The following is a 24,499-nucleotide window of genomic DNA, read 5'->3' as shown; positions in this document are numbered from 1 at the left end:
AACTGAAAGAAAATCACATGAATGAAAGAAAATCATATGAATAAAAGAAAATCATATGAATAAAAGAAAATCATATGAATAAAAGAAAATAAAATCCCCCAACAAAAAACTATGTGATTAAGGAGTTAAAAATCATAAAAATGACTTATCAATATATCAATAAATGAAAAAAAAACATCAATGAAATATTTGAACAAACAAATAAAAGAATTAGCCATTGACTAAAAAATCAAAGAAATAAACATCAATTTCAATACATGAATTATTTGTATCAATAACAGAACTTAACTGAAAATGTAATTTTGATTAAAAAATTACACAAATTAGAAATGTTTGATACTGCAAACCTTAAGCCTGGTTGTAGTACCATGACTACCCTAACCTTACCATCCCTGGCTACCAGAGCATACATACATATACTGCAATACACAAAACCATGCAGACTTGTGAGTCACTTACTTACCTACACTTACTTGTGAGCCTGTAAATGACATGACATCTAAAGTATACAAATCAGACATCTGTCCATCATTTTCTTTGTATAGTTTCCACAGATATAACATACCTGCAATAATATGTCTATAAATGTTTATAAAAATTTTTATAGACAAGTCAGTAGTTTTCACACTGACAGGCATGACATGCATGTGACTACTGTATACCACTACTACTACTCTGTTTAACAGAAACATCTATAACGTTCAATACAACATATCACAATCAGCTGAGTATGTCAAACATACTGGATTTAAACAGAAGATCAACAATCCTTAGATAGACGTAAAGTAAAGATGATATGCTTGACTGAAGATCATGGCACCATACACACAGGGTACACTATTACAGTAATTACTGGTACTGTGCCCTTCTTTGATTATCAAGTATTTAAATAAATGTATGTACAATTCGCAATAAAAATATCAAAAAAAAAAAAAATCTTCCCAATATTTAGAAATACTGTACGTATAAAAATGTACAGATTTTTTCAGTAATTATATAAAATCTCTTGGCCCCATCATTAATGCTGAACACCATCGTAATGAAAACATCTCACTTTAATATATACATGAGTACACTCAGTGCAGGTGTGTGAAGCAAGGAAATGGATGCCACCAGTACATGCTAGGTGTTTACATACACAGAAGACACGATATGCTCAATACCACACATATACTTTAGACTGGAGGTCTCATTGCACCTGTGTTTTTTCATTCATGTATATGGATGTCAAAAAAAGTGAAACTGAAGATTTTAAAACCTTTGTTAATTCCTTCATTAAAATTCCATGACAACGTAGCAACACTACCAAAATGGTTCTAATACAAAGCAAGAAAAGACACGAAGGTCATGAATTTTGTAAGTTTGGCAATTAAAACACATGCAGGGCATCAATGATGGAACATCCCCACCCTGTTATTGTACATTCATGCAAAACTGGAGCTGAATAATGCATGGAGTATTTTTAAGATATCATCCCGAACATTTGCCTGATTCTAATACACAAGATACCAAGTCCTAAATTTTGCAATTTACAGCAATATGCACACAGCAAAACCTGAGATCCATACATGTAGCACTTCTTAAGACACCATCCATAACATTTACCTGAACACTGTATGACATAAGCTACATTACAACAATAATACAAATTCATTTATACCTTCAAATGGAGGTAATCTTCTATATTTCAATAAAAATTTACATTTCTCTAGGATATAAGGAATGTGGAACCTTGATATTTTACAGACGGTATAAAAAATAACCAAAGAGCTCACCTATAGGAGACACATGAATGCAAAACTTTAGCTGTATTAATTAACATGCATTTGGCACATCAACGATGGAATACATGTATCTATCTGACGTCATTGTACCATGCATGTATGCAAAACACAAGCTGGGAAATTTCTGGGACACCACCCTTAACATTTACCTTAAAACTGATTCTAATACACAGAAGATTAACTCATAAGACAATGCAATTTATGATAATTAACAAGGATAAAAAACATCAATGATAGAGCACCCCTCATATTAATGTACTTTATATTCAGTAAAATTTGAGCTCAATAGAGGGAATACTTTTGAAATACCACACCAAAAGTGAACATAAAGTCAGCCACTAAACCTGAATTAACTAATAACTAATAAAGTAGTTGTCTAGAAATGTTCTAAAAATATTTTAAAAATTCTACACCCCTGAACAACAAAATAAATAGCAAATGATTGTCAGCACCTTTCAATTCAATTGGTGAATTTTGCCATGTTATAGCTATCTAGGGTGACATCACAAAACCTAGGAGCTCTCCTGTATCATCGGTATTAAACATTGTGACAATGAGAAAATACAAACAAACACGTCTGATACCAAATGAGAGAGTATCAACTCTGTTCTGTATTCAAAGGGCCTATGTTTCTATCCACTATAACAAACCACACTGACAAATGAGCAGGTTTTTTGACGTGACAGCCAATTATCACATGACGCTTTCAGCGCCAGTGATTGACCAAGTTCATAAGAGCTTCTACAATATGGCTACTCTCAGTGAATTGTCTGCCAGTAACATGTCCTCAATGCTGAGCTTCATCTTCTTGGCTTTCAAAATGTTTGAGAATTTTTTTTAGATATTTTTCTGTAATAACTGTGTCCTGTATCCTTTTTCCTATATATAAATACTGGCAGACTTTATGTTCACTTTAACAAGCCACCTGAACTTGACTTCAGATGTCTTATGATGCTGATGCTTGGCGTACTTTGTAGAGGCCAGCTAAAAATATTTAAATTCACTTTTCCTGCGATCTTGTGAAGGCATTAAAATGAAACAAAACTTAAACATCCTATGAGAGGTCAAGAAACAATACTCGTTTTACTACATACAATCTCACAATAAATATCCAGATAACTAGTAAACCCCATTGCCCAATTTCCCCAAATACTGTGTCCACTTCTGCTGGTCATAATCCAGGAACTGGAATCTCTTGCCGGAGGAGCCTGTGTGGTGCAGAGCGCCCCCTGTCTTGATGTTAATGGTGTGTAACCTCCTCACCTCAGCCACCAGGTTTACCTTACTCACATAGGTCTTGGCCTGCATCCTGATGTAACTACCCAGTCTGTCCTTGATCAGTCCAATCATCCCATCCAAGGCAATGTAGTCCAGGCTGCCATCCCCATCTACATCACCAACAGCTCCTGGAAGGCCAAAATAACTAGTACATTTCACTATAAAGGATTGACAATCTTAATACAAGGCATTCAGAGAACACCAGTAGAACACCTGACTAAACAGCTCATAAAGCTGCATAATGTACGTGTGAGGGGATACATTCAAACACTGCCCTCTAAACCAAAATAAAGTAAAAACAACACTCTCATACTGTCATAAATATAAATGTTTATCGTCTACATAAAGACTGCAGAGCAGTGCCATTATTATAATAGAGTTGTAAATTGTTGTAGTGGTAAAAGTGTAATTTGATGTAATGGTGGTAAAAGTTTCTATTCAAATCATGAAATGCATTAGGCAATCTGTGTACTATGGGTGGTAATTGCAACCCTGTGAATGTCTGAACAAATGTTCAGCTATGGTAGTAAAAAAACTTCCTTGCCCGAAGTCCGAGCACCAACTTACTTGAGTGGTCTTTGATATGCAAATCGCTACTCAAAACTGACCATCCACGTACCCTGAGCGGCCACTCAAATTCAATGATTGGCAGAGCAAATACTCAGCTGACAACAGTTACTGCCTTCATGGATGAATGTTTTATATATTCTGTCGTCGTCTATAAAGGCACATGCATCTGCCATGGTCATTATGGTTATAGGCTAATAGGCTAGAGAATAAGCTTCTCTAGACAAGTATTTGCATAAGAAAATGAAGCCCTACATGAAAAGCTTATAGAAATCTGTGTAACCAGAGTGAAGTCTAGAAAACAGAAACTGATGACAAACTCGTAAAATTGCCAGAGGAAGCCAGTTATCAATACCCTTCTTGCTGGAGTACACAAACAAAACACCCTGTTCATAACCTTCCTATAGACCGGTTTACATTGTTCTGATAATTCCAGTAATTTGATGAGAATTCTGACCTACCTGTTGTGAGTACAGCAGCTGACAACACTGTACAAAAGTCCCCCAGAGTACCGTTTACTGATGACTCTGATAATTCTGTTAAAGGTTGCTTTCCGGGCTCTTTGTGTTTATTTAGAGATGCCAATATCAAACTTCTGTCTTCATCTGTGAGAGCTGAAAAGAGTCAAGAGATAAAATCATGATATTAACATCACTGCTACATGGCATCCTGAAGAGAAATCCATATTCCCAAATAATCCCAAGAAGGCAGTTATTGCCACGGGGTTACAAACTTAACAAAAGGATGAGTGTAAGTTAAAATTTCATGGAAATTACATTTAGTTTGCAGGTTTAAACCCAACACTGTTCTGGTTCATTCCTAACTTGCTGTCACCTAAAACTGAGTTATAGAAAATATTTAAGATTTGTAAAATGCAATTAAAAGAAACAATGTCATTTGTAGTTTGGGAGGGTTGCAGACAACATTACTCATTACTTAGTATACTTTCCAACATTTGGAGCTTTATCCACTGATGGCCATTTGTCCCATGGTATTGTTTTCTGGTGAACATGATGATCAAGGGAATATAGGAAAGAGACCATGTAACATGCATATTCTGGGAGTATTGTGAAAGTCCCATTTTAGTTGCTGCCATCAAGAATGATAGCTGTGTCAAAGTCAACAACCAAACAAAATGACCAAAATTTTGTAAAGTACATGTATGGAAGAAATTGCCCAATTCTTAAACTTTGTAACCTTTATTGATGAAATCATGTAAGCATTTAAATTCAAAATAACCAACAGTTTTAGGAAAAAATCTGAAAAACTGCCAAAGTCCAAAACAGTGTAAAAAACATACATTTGTTGGAAAAGGACTAAAATGGCAGAAACATCAGCTTGATCTGTAACTTGAAGCCACATACCATATGTCAATTCAATACAGTGAACCATTTTGGAAAAAGTGCAGAAAACCGTCAAAGTCTAAAGACGGGGTAAATAACGTGATAATTTTGTTGAAAATGGATGAAAGAGCACGGATCATGAACCTGGTCTGTGACTTGTCTTGTTCAAGCCATGTACCAAGTTTCAATTCAAAATAAACAATCATTATGAAAAAATGTTAATGTCTAAAAACAAGACAAAAACAGCCATAATATTGTGGAAAATAGAGAAACTTGACCTTTAGTCATGTACCAAGTTCCATTTGAATATGACAAATCTTTTTAAAAATGCATACTGACAAACAGACGGAAAAACAGACGAACTGTAACCATCTACATGTAGACCCCTCCAGTATAAGTAGCCTCGGGGACCAGTAAATAAAAACTGCATGACTCAGCATTTAAACTGTATCACAGTAACTCACTTACAATGTATGTTAATGTATATAAATATGCATTATCAACAGAATAGGTACATGTAACATGCTTGAATTCAGTTCCTGTTTATAGTGGAAATGGTGCTGGGCTACCAAATAAACCTGACATTCCTTTTGTAAGTGAAATATTCAAATAGGTTGTAAAACCCCTTTAAACAAATAACTACATAAATTCAAGCTGTTATGCAACAGTGTTGCTGGGGTCCATGCCACTATTCTTTTAGCACTTCTGGTAGCCTGGTGTCTATACAGTTCGTGATAATGGCTAAAACCACGAAAAAAAAATGGAAAGCTGGATTTGAACCCTAGACTGCCAGGCATCTTTTACAAATGGCCAATTATTGAGGACTAGCTGCTGGCCGAGGACATAAAACAGAAAAAATACATTTGTTGTAGAGCTGATGTCTGTTCCCACAGAAAACTGCAGTTAATGATTTCATGCAGCCTAGCATCAAGCTCCCATGTTATTCACATAGGATGGTTTCGTAAAATTTTTGTTGTGTACAATACAAAGTTCAAAAATAATTCATGCTGATTTGTAATCGTGATATGGGCAATCCACCTTAAAACTGTAAACGAATAGTTTATCTCGATAAACTTAGCCATTTTAGAAAAGAAGATTTTTTTAGCTTATCAATAAAATTCAAAATGGCCACTAAATCCTGTGACTGGAAAAACAGCAGGAAACACCAAAAGTTACTTCATACGTTCCTCAGGGATGCTCCAAAATTTGCTTTTTCTACCGTTACCATTTTGCAAGATATTACCATTTTACAATTTGACTAAAAAGGATAATAGTAATCTGATTTCAAGGTGTCCCGCTAGGATACTAGCATGGACACCTAATAATATAATAAAACAATAATTTAATTTTTCTCAGACTTCAAAAATATTCATTACATCATTAGTATTTATTATTAAAAGCAACTTCTTGAACATATGGGATAAGTGGAAGGACTGGGTACATACTGTAGTTGTAGATCTCAGCGGCCCTCTGCCAGATGAGGATAGGAGCTGTAAGTGTGGTGCGATCCATCAGGAAGATCTCAGAGCTAACCGAGGACAGATCCATGGCACAGTTCAGGTAATCACCCTCCTCACCTTCCTCAGCTCCCTCAATGCTCTCAGGCACTGTGTCAGGACATGGCAGAGTTTACAAGTTTACAAATGCAACAAAAGAATTCATTTTGAGAAAAAGAACCTGCTGCAAGTTCTCTCCCTGGCATGTGATTCAGACACAGAGAATGAGTAACAACAACAGCGATAACGACTCTTGTGTCATACATGAAAAGCTGATCACAGGGCAAACATTTGTAGATGGGAAGGATGGTCGGTTTGTTCATGGCCTCTAGATGTAGATGGTGCTGCAAGACATTTGCTGAGTTTAATACTGTTAAAAGTAAACTGCAACACTGTCAAATTTTGCAATTTTTCAAACTCACAAAAGTCCTTTATTATTGTATAGAATAGTGGAAGGTTTCTATATGAAAAGAATTTATTTAGTATGTCTAATATAAGTCTTTCAAATTGTCCAATGCAACGTTTTACTGAAAATGTTCATCACTTATGTCTCTTTGTCTTTAGAGCTTTGTGACGCCATCAGTAGTAGACGTTTTGACGTTAATGGTTGGAAGAATGAAGCTGGGCTGCTTTGATGTCACGATGTTCCTTAATCCAAAAGTTCAAAACAGTGCATGGCCTTTTGAGCAAATTATAGACAGTCTAGATCTGCATGGTTTATTTCTGGTCAAACATAAGCTACAAACTGCATAACGCTCAACAATATAATAGAAAAATGTAACATGATAATCACACTCTCAGAATTTTCAGTTTCTGTTCAAAAGCCTTCTTTCACCTTAAAAATAAACGAAGGACATTCTTACAAACCAATTCACTGATTACAAAATTCATATGATATTGCAAATGTATAATGAGCATGTATGAATAAATGAATATATTTAGTATTACTGTAACCTTCATATGGCTCAGTTTGTGCTGAATTTCTTTGTTCTGCTGACACACCAGCAGTTCTCTCCCTTGCTGATTGGAGTGTTGGCTGTGGAGTGGAATATACAGGCAAACGACTTCTATAACCATTTTTTCGACTATGCCTCAGCTGATCTTCACCATAAGAAGTAGGGAAGTCTTGCATCTTTTCACTTCCTGATGATCTTCTCGTCAGCTGCAACACAAGGACCACATTTACAATGGTAAATGTCAAAATAACAAGCACTATGAAAGTAATAATGAACAAAACATACAATGTAGGTCCCAGGCAGTTCCAGGAATCTTGCTTGTGTTATGATGTCTTATGATCACATAACATCAGAACTAATCGAGAACCAAAACAACGTGGAATATATTGAGTGAAACTGGAAAAATTCCAAAAAAACCCATAAATTCATAAATGATTACCAAGTTGAACTTGTATATTAAACACATGTGCAAAGTTTGCACTAAAATCATAAAGGATAACAAAAAGAAGCAGGAATATTTTAAGGAGGGACAAACTGGTGAAGTGAAAACCTATAGTCACATCAGGTTAATACCACTGATAGGGGACAAATAAAAACTAATACAAACATTACAACAACACTGAATGGAATTAAAAATATATTTTCTGAATTGCTTCTCTTTATACAAGTAGGTTAATAATGCCAATCACAAACTGTAAGACACTTAGCAGTGTTCACAACTTGAATAAAGGCAACGTTGATCTGAATAAGGTTTGATATCTTACTGTGATCAGAATCTCAGTGCATACTCACATTTCTCTGAGCTCCTATGCCATGGATAGCCCCGTTTACATCATTCACTTTCTTGCCGGTCCTACCCACCAGCTGGAAGAGGAAGGCATCCTGATGATAGTGAGAGGTTTGGAGGGAGAGAGGAGAGGCCATGTTGTACTCCTGCGAGTAAGTCTTCCACAGTATAACCCCATCTGCACCACTCACTACAATCATCTGGGGAAGGTAACACACACTGATGGTTAGTTCAAACTAGGAGTTGATACAACAACAGGGATTCATAGAAGTCCAAATCTTTACAACCTGAAACTCAAAATTCATTTTTTTCTCTGGTCAGTTTCTCTGATTGAATTTACTTGTAACTTTAATCTTGTATCAAGTTTAATTCCACTTTAGCGACTGGTAACTTTGTGAACGTAAAAGTAGATATGAAATATGCATATATACATAAAGAAAGTTTCATTTCATTTGAGGTTCATTTCTAATCACGATTTTATTGTCGGTACACACATATAATTTTACACGTATATTATTCTGATCAGATACAAATTATATAATAAAACAGATATAAACCATGGTAATGCATGTTCAGTTGTTGGTGGTTATATCAAAGGGAAAAAAAAAGGAACTAACAACCATTATATCAAAAGTAAACATGTGCAAATAAAGAGATGAGGCTTATCCTGCTAAGACTAGAGGTACATAATAAAACAGTTACAAACCCTGCATGTGTCATCAAAAATAACAACTTATGCAAAAACAAAGGCTGGGCTAATCCTGATCAGAGATACATGTATGATTATAATGACACAATTATAAACCATTAATGTTCAGTTGTTGGTTGTTATATTAAACAAAGAAACACAAGAAAATCCTCCTTACAGGTACACTGTGTGCTTGGCTATGTTGTAAGCAACCAAGGGAGCCTCACCACAGATCACTAAATACCTTTGACCTAATTTACTTTGCCTGTAAATCATTTATACTTCAGGAAGAAGGGAGCCAAGATCATGTCCTGTATAAAGTTTTAGGGTTAAATATAAGCCTTGTCCTTGTAAATGAGCTTCTCTGTATGGATTTGGAAAGTGCACAGGTCTGCCCCTTTCAAGTGCCTCTACTAATGTTTTCACATAGCAACAATGTATCAATAAAATGATACATTTCCTATCAAACTTTCCTTGGCATTACAGAGAGGTTACATGTGATATCATTCTGGCAGAACAATCGCCAGTCAGCCATATTGGAGCCCTTTTAACATGGGCTGGTATAGCCGCAGTACTTCAATGGGTCATCCAACCCCTCTATAGGGCTGGAGATTGTTACTGACAGCTCGAGAAATCACGCCAATTATACGATCCCCGACCCACTTTTGACCGGAGAAAAATTATGCTTACATCTGATTAACTTTTTTGCTTAATATGGGATGTCCCAAACAGTACATTTCTAGCACCAAAACAAGGGGCTCAAGCTGTGAAGAACACATTGTCTGATGCCAACCCGAAGAGCAGGACACCACTGGGGATATTTTGATGATGTAGGTTTGATGCAAAACTCTTCCATTTTGAGCCTGTTACAACAAAATTTAAGATCTACATGAATGCGTTTCAATTTGTCCCAATCACTTGGCCCAAAGAAATATACATCCATCCATCACTAAACTAATTTAAATCAAAGATAATTCACAGCGTATGCTCAGCAATTGATTCAAACAACTGCCTGCTTCATATATGAACCTACACATGTGAGTGCCTTTTATGATTATACACGGTATTGTGCACTGTATGCTGTCTTTTTTTTTTTTTTGGATACAAAGAATCCACAAATCGTAAATAAGCATCAATATCACATTTGCACATGCTCAGCAGACAACGCTCTGTACTTCTACTGAGTTACGCAGGTCAACACGCACATTTAATGCGCCAGCCAGATTGACCTGATTCTGCCACACTGACCATAAAGTTGCTGAAGACAGATGGTTATATCATTAGCATTACATGTTAAAAGGATGCTTGATCTCAAATCTTCTGTGATGGCAATCAGTCTCTAAACACTGTTGGTGGGGAAAGCTTGAGTCCATTTACTCAGCCCATGTCGGCACAATTAGGCCTTGTTTTTTGCCATCTTGCTCCTCAAAATTATGGCTGACTACTTCGGCTTGTCAAGGGTCCAGCCATCGATGATCGCAGTCAAATGCTATGCATATAGGATTCGCATTCAATTTTTATCCAAAAATTTGAGTATTTGCACCAGAAAAAGACAGATTTGAGTTTTTTTTTACCCAGTGTTCAGTTTTTAACTGAATTTTACCACCGAATACTGCAGTCTAAAATCGACATGTATGAATCCCAATCATCTGGAGAAGGCAACACACACAGATGGTTATTTCAAACTGGGAGTTGACACTACAATCATCTGGTCTGGGGAAGGCAACACATACAGATGGTTATTTCAAACTGGGAGTTGACACTACAATCATCTGGTCTGGGGAAGGCAACACATACAGATGGTTATTTCAAACTGGGAGTTGACACTACAATCATCTGGTCTGGAGAAGGCAACACACACAGATGGTTATTTCAAACTGGGAGTTGACACTACAATCATCTGGTCTGGGGAAGGCAACACATACAGATGGTTATTTCAAACTGGGAGTTGACAATACAATCATCTGGTCTGGGGAAGGCAAGACACACAAATGGTTATTTCAAACTGGGAGTTGACACTACAATCATCTGGTCTGGAGAAGGCAACACACACAGATGGTTATTTCAAACTGGGAGTTGACACTACAATCATCTGGTCTGGAGAAGGCAACACACACAGATGGTTATTTCAAAGTGGGAGTTGACACTACAATCATCTGGGGAAGGCAACACACACAGATGGTTATTTCACACTGGGAGCTGAAGTTTGACTGCTGTCTGGATCAAGCTACTGGTTTGTTTTGGGTTTTAAATTGTTACCAGATTTTGTTACTGAATACATGAAGTCAGATTAACTTCAGACTAGGGGAGACCTGTTTAATAAAGTGACAAGTGTTCTACACTAAGTAAACATTCTGTGTATAAATTGTATACATCCTGAAATAAACTTATTAATTGTACTTGTCTTTGAACTTTTTACTCAAGTCTTGAGATCTCTGATATCTACTGGCCCTGGACTGCATTAAAATACATTGAATAAGAGTGGTTTAACGTGGGAGCAAAGCTGACAAGCTTTTCAAAAACAGGCAATATTCCACTATGAGCTGTCTGATTGACATGACTAAAGTGAGAATGTAGATGTACATGTGAAAATCTTACCATTGCATGCTTGTATTCGGGCCAGGTGCCACTGTTCCAGGAAGTCATGAAATCTAAGTGATCATCCCCATCAAAATAACCTGGTGCTGGTGTGCTGAACAAAATACTTGTAAATGTACTGATAGGTAAAGTACATGTATAAAGTTTCCACACTACCTTTAACACACAAATTGGGATATGAAGAAAATCCTGTGGCACTGAGCTAACAACATGGTTAAAAATGATATAGGATGAAGAACATAATTTAAATCCTATAATTGAAGGATTCTCCAAAAAAAAAAATCTCTGATAGTTTCTGTAAAATTTGTCTGTTGTAAGGCGGTAATATTCTTTAAGTGACACTGACTAAGGCAGATATGATATTGACTCAGGCAGACATGACAATGAGTTGGGTAAGAATTAGTAAGAATGACGTCAAGAGAACATGAAGAACGTTGAAACGTCGTGTTCCTATCCTGTATAATACCAGGCAAAAGTGGAAATGGCAGAAAACTTCTGTTTCATCCTTAGAAGCTTGCAAATGCAATTCTAGTACACTGTTTCTTATAATTCAGGAAAACAACTAAACAAACTCCATCCTTTCATTTAACCCTGCTTTTCAGACAAAGGTTTTTACACTGACATACATTTTAGCTTGGCTGTTCTTACCTGTAAGTCTGATATCCTTTCAGTGATAATGTCCATAATATATTCAAGGTTTTGCCATCAAACAGTATCATCTTCCCCTCAAAGGCTGTCATGAGAATGTCCTTTATACCATCATTATTGACATCTGCCATGACCGGTGGTACCATAACCCCTGTCTCATTACCACTGAAAACAGACATACACCAGTTACAACTGAGACATGATACCATCAGTGTTCACATCTGCCATGACTATTGGGACTGTAATTGTTCAACCTTATGCATGCTTGCAAGGTGTTTATTCAAGCATATTCTGAAGGCATTATTCTGTGTAGACTGATAAAACTTCGCTTTTTGTGATACCCTGAAATTGGCCAAGCCAACCAATGTAACAGACCCAGATCAGTAACAAATGGCATATAATGCTATCATTGTTTACATCTGATATGACTGGCGGTACCATAACCCCTTATGACATTACCACTGATTGTTTGTAGCTGACTTATATAAATATACATGAGCGATGATAAAATTCTGTGGATGTTAGCTACGTTTAAGAGAGCAATGTGAATCAATTTCCATTTTTACAGAAAACAGTAAACCCTCTTTATTTAAATGAAACTCACAACCTGCATCATTCGACCATAAATTGTGGTTAACAAATTGGCAGAACAAAAAGCATCATGTTTACAGATCTAAACGTGCACTCTACCTGAAAAGCTTCATAATGCCTTTGTCATCTTTGGGAACATGAGACCAATGAGAGTAGTTCCCCTTGATAGTCGGGGCATCTTTTGTTGTGCTCATCACGTAACGGTAAAAGTCTCGTAGAGAGATTGCCATGAAATCACCTTTTAGTGCAACAGTATGAAAATTCCAATGTGAAAACACATCACAAAGATAAAGAACACAGGACAAAATCAGTAGTCAGATAATGCTGTAATGTATTTAACATAATTGGGCAGAAGGTCTATTATTCATGTACTGTACAGAGTGATATGTTACCCAATCTAGGATTAATTCAAAGTAGAAAGTAAACTGACATCAAACGTCAGTGGTAATCTGTTTCTAGATCAGCATTACATGTATATGTAAATCTCTGGCTGAACATCCAGAGCAACATTTGGATAGATTGACTGGTTCTGATCTTGTCTATTTAGATGTGGACACACAATGTAAACACTTAAGTATACCTACACTAAAAATACACATTACAGCCAGTCAATGTAAACATCCTGATCTGACCTACCTGGGACAGTTTCTCCTCCACTACCAAACAGTATGTACTGTGACTGGTCTGGCATACTGTATATGACAGAGCTCATGTACGTCTCCTTACTGTCAGGCATATCCAGATACCTGCCCAAACACTTGCCGGTCTTACCAGAGAGGACAATTAGCCGACCAGCATGACGATTATGTTCCTACACAATAACCAGGGATAGGAAGTGAAAAAAAAAAAATAACAAACAAGTGTATGTTGATTTAATTAACAAATTTAAGTAACATCCCCCTGATACAAGTTCACAAAGACAAGGAATTTTAAAGATTTCCCTGCTTTCATTGCCTTGGTGGCAAAAAGTGGCCAACAGTGCTCTCTTGTATATGTTGCAGATTTCTTGCCTTTTGTTGAAAATGCGAGTCATTATGGTTCACTCCAGGCACTCCAGTTCCCCCATCCTTAAACCTGGCTGTCACCTTAGTGCAAACTTCAGGTGCATCGCTTTAAATAGTAACTAAACAAAAACCATCGGACACACACTGAGAAACACACCCCACAATCTCACCATATACATGTACATTTACACACAGAGAAACACATACTGTAAAGTACTAACTATTCGCTGGAATTCATTTTTGCCGATTTTCTGAAAAAATATTTTCGCGGGAATTAATATTTGTGTATTTAAGAGAATACTGAAAAACAGATCTTAAAATTTGCCAAGATACAGTATGGCCAAAATTATTCAAGCACATCAAACAGCTATCATCATGGGTGGCTTTAATCCTCTTTGTTTCCTGTGGTGATCTGGATCAGAGATTAAAGCAATGGGGGATGAATTATCACTACGGAAGAAGATTACCTTTGCACCTACCATGAGCAGTACTCAAACAGGTGTCACTTCTTTTTGAATCACTGATGAGCACTTATAAACACCTGGCAAAGTGACCTGTCATCTTCTGGGCAGTTCAACGCAAAACATATGAATTCACCATTATCAGTGCCAGTCACCCATTCTTTATCAAGCAACATGGTAAGTTTTGCATTGCTTTCAGTTTAAATCGTCCTATGTAGCAGGTCAGAAAACATTGATGTAACTGTCAAATGGCCATTGTGTTGAATTTCGTTGAATTTCCTTCCCTGCTGATAAAAAATGTAGCTGGCCAGTCGAGCTTTCTTAGCGCAACTCCTGACACCCTGGTAAGGATTTCACTTCATTATTACTACTACCTGGAGTATATGATTCAATACTGGACACTTTTTTCACTGGAATTATTTTTCGCGGTAAATTATTGACCGCAAAATCCGCAAAAATTAGTTTCACACGAAAATTAAGTAGTTCACAGTAACACAGCACATAATCTCACCATATACATGTACATTTACACACTAATAAACACATAACACACCACATAATCTCACCATGTACATGTTAATGTACATTTACACACTGATAAACACATAACACACCACATAATCTCACTATGTACATGTACATTTACACACCACATAATGTCACAATTTACACGTACATTTACACACTGATAAACACACAATCTCACCATAAACATGTGCACACTGATAAATATATAACAGACCACATAATCTCACAATTTACATGTACACTTACACACTGATAAACACACAACACACCACACAATCTCACCATATACATGTACACACTGATAAACATATAACACAGCACATAATCTCACCATGTACATGTTAATGTACATTTACACACTGATAAACACATAACACACCACATAATCTCACCATTTACATGTACACACTGATAACCAAATAACACAGCACATAATCTCACCATATACATGCACATTTACACACTGATAAACACACAACACACCACATAATCTCACCATATACACGTACACACTGATAAACTCATAACACGGCACATAATCTCACAATTTACATGTACATTTACACACTGATAAACACATAACACAGCACATAATCTCATCATATACACATACACACTGATAAACACATAACACTCCACACAATCTCACCATATACATGTACACACTGATAAACATATAACAGACCACATAATCTCACAATTTACATGTACACTTACACACTGATAAACACATAACACACCACATAATCTCATCATATACATTTCCATACTGATAACCACATAACACAGCACATAATCTCACCATATACATGCATATTTACACACTAAGAAACACATAATACAGCACATAATCTCACCATATACATGTGCTTAATGTGTACACCTATCAGAAATGCTAATGTGAAAATCTCCAGACTAAGCCATTCACTTAAAAAGAACTTAAAAATATGATACCAAATAATTTGCAAATACATGTCACATGAAATTTCATGAAACAAAATCACCAAGTACTGACAGACACTTTACTAACACCATAAGTTGTATAATTTCTAAGGAAAAAGACATTCAATTTCAAAATTTCTGAAATGTGCTCATTTTGAATCTCCAAATTAATGTACAAGAAGGCGGATTCCAAATGAAGCAAAATGCATAAACATACACACGGACGAATTTAACACTGCTGCTCATCTGATCTAAGACAAACATGCTCTTGACTACAATACAACAACATAAGTCATGAATTTTACAACATCTATGAACTTACTGTTTTTCTGATGTATGTATTAAGCTGACAGAGAAAAATACACACTCAATTTGAATAAGAATAAAATACATGTACTCCAAAGATCTTAATCGCAAAGAATACATATATTCAAATAAACTACTAAATATCATCTGATTACTGAAAACTACATCTATCCCCTAAAACAAAATATTTCATATTCACATAATGCCAAGATGTGTACAAAAGTTAATTCCCGTTTAACCATTATCTCAAACATGTATATCACGGTAAAGACTTCACAAACAACTCCTCTAATTACCACACCAACAAACTGTCTATTTCATTTTCAAATATGTGGTCTGGCACTTTTTATCTTGTTTCTTGAACAATACATTAGAGTGGACAACAAATATGGGGTCCCAGGTCAGGTTTATTCTTACCTCAGGTGGAAAACTCGGCTCTCCTCCATGAGGAACAAGGATCTCTGGCACATTATCACCATCCAGGTCAGGTAAGGCAGACACCTGGTAAATGTTCCACTGCCTCATCAGATAGGTCCGCTCAGCTTTCCACAAATGATCACCTTTATCAAGAATTCTGAGAATTACACATAGGGATAATTTTGTATTCACACTACACAATAGTAATTAAATAGTATTGAAGTCGTGAGTTTATGCACACAGAGCATGGATGATAGATCATCCCCACCCTGTGTCATTGTGCTCTACATGTATGTATCTAAAACTTCAGCTCAAAACATGCAGTACTTTTTAAGATACCACCCCTAAAATTTACCTCAATATTGATTCTAACGCGTATATTCCAGTGTTGAATCTTGCAACTTGCAGTATTTAATAAGCCCACAGCAAATCAAAGATGGAACATCCCTCTTGCATTATTATGCTCTATACGTGTGGAAAATCTGAGCTATACGCATTGCAATGCTTTTTAACTCCCCAACATCTGGGTTAACCTTGCTCTCCCAGTTATTGGACACCGACACCTGCAGTATGACAAGCTAAAAATGTACAAAAACTATGAGATTATGGTACCTGAAGAGGCCATTCACAATGTTTTTTTTTTATTAATGAACCTGTGTCAATGTCAACATGGCCTGCTATAAAGAAGTAATGGTTGTCACCCTGCTTCATAAATCTGTCATTAGCTATTAGCATTAACAGTCTGGGGCAACAACTGACCTGTTTTAGGATTAATAGCAGCAATGGTTCCCTGTCTGCCAGAGACAATACAGTCTGTCTTGCCATCCTGATTGACATCAATGTGTTCACAGTTCATGAGAAATACAGCAGATTCTGTATTCACTCTCCACAATTCCTGCCCATCTTTTCCTCTGAGACCAACCAGTACACCAACACAGGGGAAGGAATGACCTGAAGGCAAAACTATGAACATTAAAGGATGTTTCTTGGAAAAATACATGTACACAATCTGTACGTATATTTGGTAAGTAAATGTGCTGTGGAGCTACCACAATGCACCTGCAAGTGAAACCCAACAAACATACATCTCCACTAACCAGAAGAAATGTAGCTTGGACAAAGTTCCTAACCAACAGATATAACACTGAAATAACTTTTTCGTCTCTAGAGTACTTGATTTTACAAGGAATGACAACTTCAATGAACAAGTATATATATTTATTTGATTGGTATTTTATGCAATACTCAAGAATATTTCACTTATACAACGACAGCCAGCATTATGGTTGGAGGAAACCAAGCAGAGCCCTGAGGAAACTTACTATCCTCAGGTGGCTGGCCGACATTTACACCTACGGCCGGAGAAGTATACATTTATACATTCATATTTTTGCTAATTGTATTTATACTATATATTTAAACATATACATTTTTGCTAATTATGTTCATACTATATATTTGTACATATATATTTTTGCTAATTGTTTTCATACCATATATTTATACATATATACTTTTGCTAATTGTTATCTAATAGCTTCGCATAGGGTGGTTTCATATATACTGCTTGATGACATGAAAAACTGTAAATTTATGTAGCTTGAATAAATCTGAATTTGGTGTCGTGTTGCAAACACCAGCACTGTATATGCATCATAAAGCTGAACTGCCTTCTACTAAATATTCTTTATTAAAAATTTTGAGAATATTCACATGCTAATGCATGTCCTGAGAAGTCAAGTGTACCTTGAAACTGGACAATATATGAAATAAAGAACAAGTAGATGGACAACAGTATCTTGGGGAAGTAAGCTACTTCCATTTGCTTTCAGCTTTTGGTCACGGTTATCAAACACACCTAGTTTTTAAAAGTTTTCAATTACCTATGCTTTTACAGTAATCAATGAGATCTTTCTCTGTGTCAGTGGACAGGTCCTTGGCGGAGCCAAACCCAAATACAATGTCCAACAACCCATCTCCATCCAAATCATGTAGTCTGATGCAGGACTCTGTGCCTGACAAATAAGAAACAGACAGTATCATAACATGTACATGTAGGGGCAGATCAGGAAACCTTTCTAATGACAAATAACAATCTCCACTGACTGGTATTAAATGTAAATGTGCAGACACAAACATGTATAACATCAGCAGTGTGCATCACAATATACAGGAGTTTAAAGTGGCAAAACTGAAAATGTGTTCTGCATAATTAATAGTGAAAGCATCTACACCTATTCATTCACCTCCAAATGATGGAGAATTGTCACTGATAGGCTGGTGTGAGAGCCCAGACTATATCTCGCACGAATTTTAGGTGTTGCTAGTTTTGAAGTGATGTCATAGCTGCTCTGAAGCAATCATCAGCACTACCTCTGGACACCTGAGGACACTACTGAAGGCGTAAAGAAAGCAGATCTAACCTGGGAGAAACAAGACTACTCCACAAAAAGTAAGCATTAAAGTTTTTAGGACAGAAGTCAGGGTCAATTATAAGCTTTGAAAATTTGGAACATTTTCATAGTCATTACAGGTGTACAAACAACAGCACAATAAACCAAAATAAAGTAGAATGACATTGTCATACTCATGTCAGATATTATTCTTAGATATTCACAGATTCAGTGATATATTCCATGTGAATATAAAACTCTAGATATAGTACAATATCACGATAATGAAATGCGTCTTCAGCTCACCCATTTACATGTAGCTGTATGCATGAAAAGCATTACTACGCTATTTACGGTAACTGTGAAAATAAAAATAATTAAATCTGTTATCCAACTGTGTTGCCGAGGTCAGCACAACTAGTATTTTACCATGTCTGGTAGTCTGATGTCTATAAAGTTCATTATAATGAGGGGAAAAAGTGAAAAAACATTGGTAGGAATTAACTGGATTTGACCCACAGGCAGCTGGATACAATGTCCACTGGGGCTTATGTGAAGACGAGTGAAGGAAAATAAACACTGCTCTTAGATAACAGTTCTGCGCTACATGTAAAACTGTCGAGGACTGGAATTCTGGGGATCGGCTCTGTACGCTCTGTATATACTGTATACTAAATAGTAGAAATAGGAATGAAAAAAGAAGAAAAACGCGAAAAAAAATGTCAAGGAATGTACTTGACTTTCACCGTTAACTATGGGCCTATTACTGATTACACAGCTTTGATCTTCTGCTGATAGTCCAGAACAAAAGACAGAAACAATACATTGTTACAAAGTTCATGCTTGTTTCCACGATAAACAGCAGTGATAAGAGTCTTGCAGAAAGTCTGCATGTAAAATTTTGGAGAAAAACGATTTCTTGAAAGTTTTTTGTCAGTTGCATGAAAAAACAACTCGAAGGAGAAAAATTCTTTGAAATTCATAATGCTAAGATGAAGGAATTCTCAGAAATGTTTTTTGTTTGATGTAGTTATGCACTTTTTATAGTTAACCTACTTTTGAGCTAATTTCATTGGTCAGTCACAGCCTAAACAGCTAAAAAAAATATGTTTAACCTTCAAACAGCTCAACATACAGGAGCTAAAAATATAAGTTTAAGCTTCAAACAGCTCAACACACAGGAGCTAAAAACATAAGTTTAACCTTCAAACAGCTCAACATACAGGAGATAAAAAATAAGTTTAACCGTCAAACAGCTCAACATACAGGAGCTAAAAATATAAGTTTAACCTTCAAACAGCTCAACATACAGGAGCTAAAAATATAAGTTTAACCGTCAAACAGCTCAACATACAGGAGATAAAAACATAAGTTTAACCTTCAAACAGTTCAACAAACAGGAGCTAAAAATATGTTTAACCTTCAAACAGCTCAACATACAGGAGCTAAAAATATAAGTTTAACCTTCAAACAGCTCAACATACAGGTGCTAAAAATATAAGTTTAACCTTCAAACAGTTCAACATACAGGAGCTAAAAATATGTTTAACCTTCAAACAGCTCAACATACAGGAGCTAAAAATGTAAGTTTAATGAATTAGTGCACAGATTCATTATTTGTTCATAATTAGCTACCACTGTATGAGTGCCAAAACAAGGGTACAATAACCTGAGTAATGTGGCACTTAAAATCACCAACACTCAGTAGTCTCCGCCGAATTACATCCAAGAAGTCCAACCTTTACAAGCTGTCAGAGCTTCACAATTTAGTTCAGTGTTAAAAACAGTTACAAAAGTGACAATAAGCACATCGATTTCCAGACAATGGGCATGGGTGGACAATTTGTCATGAATCTACAGCACAAGACAGAAGGATCTTGGGCCCCAAAAAACAGCCTTACCTGCTCTTGCCATTTTACAAATGAAAACTACAAGATGAAAACAGCTGAACTCAGCTGAAAGATTTCCACAATGGCACCTGCACACAGTGGTTATAAAATACTACTGACCAAACTGAAAACTGATAAATAGCAAATCTCTGTACACTAACGCCGGCATCCAAATCGTTTTTGTATTTATTTTGCACATCACTGTAGGCCCCTATTTGCATAGGCTGTTTGGAATGCCGACAATAAAATGTACCGGGAGTTGTCATCACATATGGGTATGAATTCCTCAGGGAATAGAATGATATATACTGTGAAGCAAACAGAACGAAAAAATAGAAAATAAATATTAAATCTCAAGATAAACACAGGACATATAGTGTAACGCAGGATAAAGCCATAGCATACCAGTAAGTATTGTCAGTGCAGTCTGAAATGCCTAGACAAATATCAAATTTAAAGTCTGAAAACTCTGAATGTGAAATCTGGCCAGATATATCAGTGTCATAAATCGAAACTTCAATGTTGTCCCTTATGCATTCAAACTGAGGTGGCAGTATATTTGCTTCTTTGTAACTAGAATCCACCTAGAAAATGACATCGTTTTGATTTCAATTCCCGGGTTACAAAGGCCAACTAGATTTGGATAGGCCATCTATGACGTCACCCACTCAGCTGTTTTTGGGCAGAGGGTGGCCGGCTGCAGATTGGCTAGGGCTTTAGATTTATTGTTTTTGGTGGATTTAATGTCGTTATTATGTTCTAAGAAGCCATCCTAGTAATATACTGTTTAAACAGTTTATAATCTTTATAATTAGGACCAGGAGTTAAATCTGGGCACTAATCCTGTAATATTCCATCCAAGTATGTACAGTTACACACCACACCTTAGACAAGGGAGCTATTAAAAAGCTTAATGATCAATCTATGTATGAGAGCCAAATACAGAGGAACTAAAAATAAAACTTAACCTTCCATTTGAGTATGTAAATTAACACACCATAATTTAGGAGCTAAAAAAAAAAGTTAACCTTCAATCTATACTTGAGAGCCAAATATACAGGAACAGGTCACCGACGTCAACACCACCACTTTTCCTCCCGGCTCCCGATACCTTTTCTTACTTCGTACGGGCAAGATAAAAAGTGTGTCAGAACATTTTCATCATTATCTTACCATACTCATCATAAAGTTTAGTCCATGTTGAATTGTTGACAACGTGTGTCTGCCATCCAGGAAGCCCTACAGACAATGCTATCACCAGAGCCCCCACCACAAGTATGGTAAAGATAAAAAGGCACTTTCTAGCAAACAAGGCTGGGCGAACTTCGACTGATGGCTGCAGACGAGCTCGTTTGATTGGGCTACCCCCTAGGTTACCCATTTCAATAACATCTCCTTGTCTGTAAAGACCATTTCTCTTGTTTTTGTGTGAGCCCGTGCCATTCTGTAAGCTATTTGTGGCAGAGGCCACAAACAAAAGATCGTCTTCCCCATTAAATAGTTCATCTTCATCATCACTGATATGTTGTGGAAGCTCTGTGTACTTGATATCTGACGAGGAGTTTCCTGTAAGATAATATAAGACAGTATATCAGCTGTTATCTAATAGAAACTTGCTCTCCACACTGCCAGATTATAAAGTCATCAACCATGCAGCAAATACTGGATAAACATGGAATTGGTAAAATCTGTTTTATGCATTTATGATCATAAAAGGTCTGAATAAGATTTGCCTCTGAAAAAGATGATGTTATGGATTATAGTTTCACTTTCTCTGGGCCAACTCTTAAGCACCTATACTCCTCCATATGCCTCAACTTTCACCTGAATATTTTATAGGCTATATGGATACAGCAATTATACAATATTCATGTTATGCCAGAGGACTGAAATGAATCAAAATGAATTGAACTGCACACAATGTCTGAGTTAAAACATTCTGGCTAATGTTCACTGATCATTGCTTAAGACTGATTTTATCCTGCATCTGCCAATCTAACCGATTTTGGGAGAAGAGGCTGGGACTTGGCAGAAGTCTAAATTTGAAACATGGTGGATGTTGGCTTGACTTGTTTGAGCCTAAATATAGTGTACTATCTCGGGTCAAAAGTTTAAAGAGCCATTCCGGTGGACACATATTTCAGAGTAAAATTGCTAGCATGCGACATGGGTACATAATATGTACAAACGTTTATCACATAAAGATGTGTTAAGCTTCTTGAACAATTCAAAGACCCTGTAGTGCAATTCAGTGCAAACAACAAAATATTCCGTCATTTCCTTACAAAGTCCTGTGTGACGTCACATTACCCCATTAGACGCCACTATGACTTCAACTAAATTCCAGTTGACGTACCCTGCTCTGAAGACCACGTCATCTGTAAATTAGCGTTGGTGTGATTTAGAATGCTGCAGATTACATTACTCTAGGAAAAATGACGTAGGTCCAGGAAAATGACGTCCCTCAAGGAATTTGTACGGAAAATGCAGAAAATTTTGTTTCTGTAAGCAAGTAGGATTATTTGAGGATCTGAGAAAATTCATCCATGGTATATGAAATAATGCATGTTCTTCTGGACAGGGTACCTTTCTTCTTCCATTCATCAGCACAAGAACCTTGGCTGAAATGGCTCTTTAAATGGTTAAATAATGGTTTATGCTAGCTTTGACATATCTAGACTTTGGATTACTTGGGAAAAACAGTGCATTCTGTATGACAGGTCGGAAGTTTGAGGTCACATGACCACCCTTTCATGTCTAAAACAAAATGGCTGCTCAATGTTACAGCATTGGGGAAAAGGTCACTTTTTGCCACATCCCTAGCGACCAATAAGGCTTAGTTGTACAAACTAACATCACGAAAGCTCTGCAGAACTATCTATCTGGAAAACTGAAAATTTTTCACCCTTGCCGTTTGTTACTAAGGCGATAAGGTGGTCTCTAGTTTCCGATCCATCTTACCGAATACCAAATGTAAGGACATGCAGCTCGTAGTGTTACTTTTAGCGATATTGTCCGTATGGACGTAGGTTGCACAGAATCTGGGTGCTATGTTGATAGTGCCTGGGATGACTACAGGTAGCGCTAGCACAATTCTAGGGTTAAACTTATAAACAGACTATTATAAGTCTAGCCCTAGAATTTTGCTAAGGTAGTGCTAGCTTCGGGATATCGCAAAATATGACATGTACTGTGTCCATATTGATAGTAGCACATGTGTAGTGTCTTGGTTATTATCAACATTAGATAAAATTTGCCTTCAACGTCTTTCGACAAGGCTTGACTAAGGCTCACATAACAAACCGAGGACAGTGTTGACAGTGCATCTGAATTGACGCTAACAATGACGAGCTACAACAGCAACAAACACAAAACGTGGTATGAGGTTTTATTTCTTTTTATCTAGAACTGTTCAGAGATTTAGAGCAATGCAGTGTAAGCTATAACCTACCAAAGTAAATAGTCAGATAAATCAATGATAACTAGGATTGGACTGGTATCTATAATCTGGTACATGTAAGTAGGCCTTACCTTTCGACCTTACACCAAACAGACCCGCCATGCTGCTGTCAAAATTAGGGGAGACTACTCCTTATAAATTGCTTCCCTTAGCACACATAGCACTAATTAACGGATAGTCAATGTGTGTATTTTCCGTGTAAAGTACTTCATGTGTAACTGATACTCCACCTCACTTTGTCAAAATCAGGTTCTGTATTCAAAATGTTTTGATATTGTCACAACACTGCCGAAAAAGGTCTTTTGTGAATTTGACCTGAATTTGTGAAATGACGAAAAAGAAATGTATACTAGGGCCTACTCA

At 36.6% G+C, this 24,499-nt stretch overlaps 1 protein-coding gene across 1 annotated transcript; it reads right to left on the bottom strand.

The window, feature by feature from the left end:
• Nucleotides 1-1,454: 1,454 nt before the first annotated feature.
• LOC135472443 (protein FAM234B-like) lies at nucleotides 1,455-24,238 on the bottom strand. Its single transcript, XM_064751990.1, has 14 exons — nucleotides 24,208-24,238; nucleotides 21,850-22,242; nucleotides 18,278-18,409; nucleotides 17,154-17,345; nucleotides 16,395-16,537; nucleotides 13,373-13,547; nucleotides 12,836-12,974; nucleotides 12,146-12,310; nucleotides 11,498-11,591; nucleotides 8,217-8,411; nucleotides 7,423-7,630; nucleotides 6,418-6,579; nucleotides 4,091-4,243; nucleotides 1,455-3,190 (listed from the first exon to the last, which is right to left on the bottom strand). The coding sequence occupies exons 1-14, from the start codon at nucleotides 24,236-24,238 to the stop codon at nucleotides 2,904-2,906; spliced, it is 2,469 nt and encodes an 822-aa protein (XP_064608060.1). The 3' UTR covers nucleotides 1,455-2,903.
• Nucleotides 24,239-24,499: the final 261 nt, after the last annotated feature.

The sequence above is a fragment of the Liolophura sinensis genome, chromosome 1 (assembly GCF_032854445.1).
Source record: "Liolophura sinensis isolate JHLJ2023 chromosome 1, CUHK_Ljap_v2, whole genome shotgun sequence".
In the NCBI taxonomy this organism is placed as follows: domain Eukaryota; kingdom Metazoa; phylum Mollusca; class Polyplacophora; order Chitonida; family Chitonidae; genus Liolophura; species Liolophura sinensis.
Note: the sequence above shows the minus strand (reverse complement) of the source record. Positions and strands in the feature narration are given on the sequence as shown.

What these genes read in the sequence shown, in the direction of transcription:
- LOC135472443 (XM_064751990.1), bottom strand. Translation starts at nt 24,238, where the DNA reads ATGGCGGGTCTGTTTGGTGTAAGGTCGAAAG. An exon ending in TGCTATTAATCCTAAAACAG is followed by an intron (nt 16,538 to 17,153) that starts GTCAGTTGTTGC and finishes TTCTTGATAAAG; the next exon opens with GTGATCATTTGTGGAAAGCT. An exon ending in AAAGGATATCAGACTTACAG is followed by an intron (nt 11,592 to 12,145) that starts GTAAGAACAGCC and finishes TATTTTGTTCAG; the next exon opens with CACACCAGCACCAGGTTATT.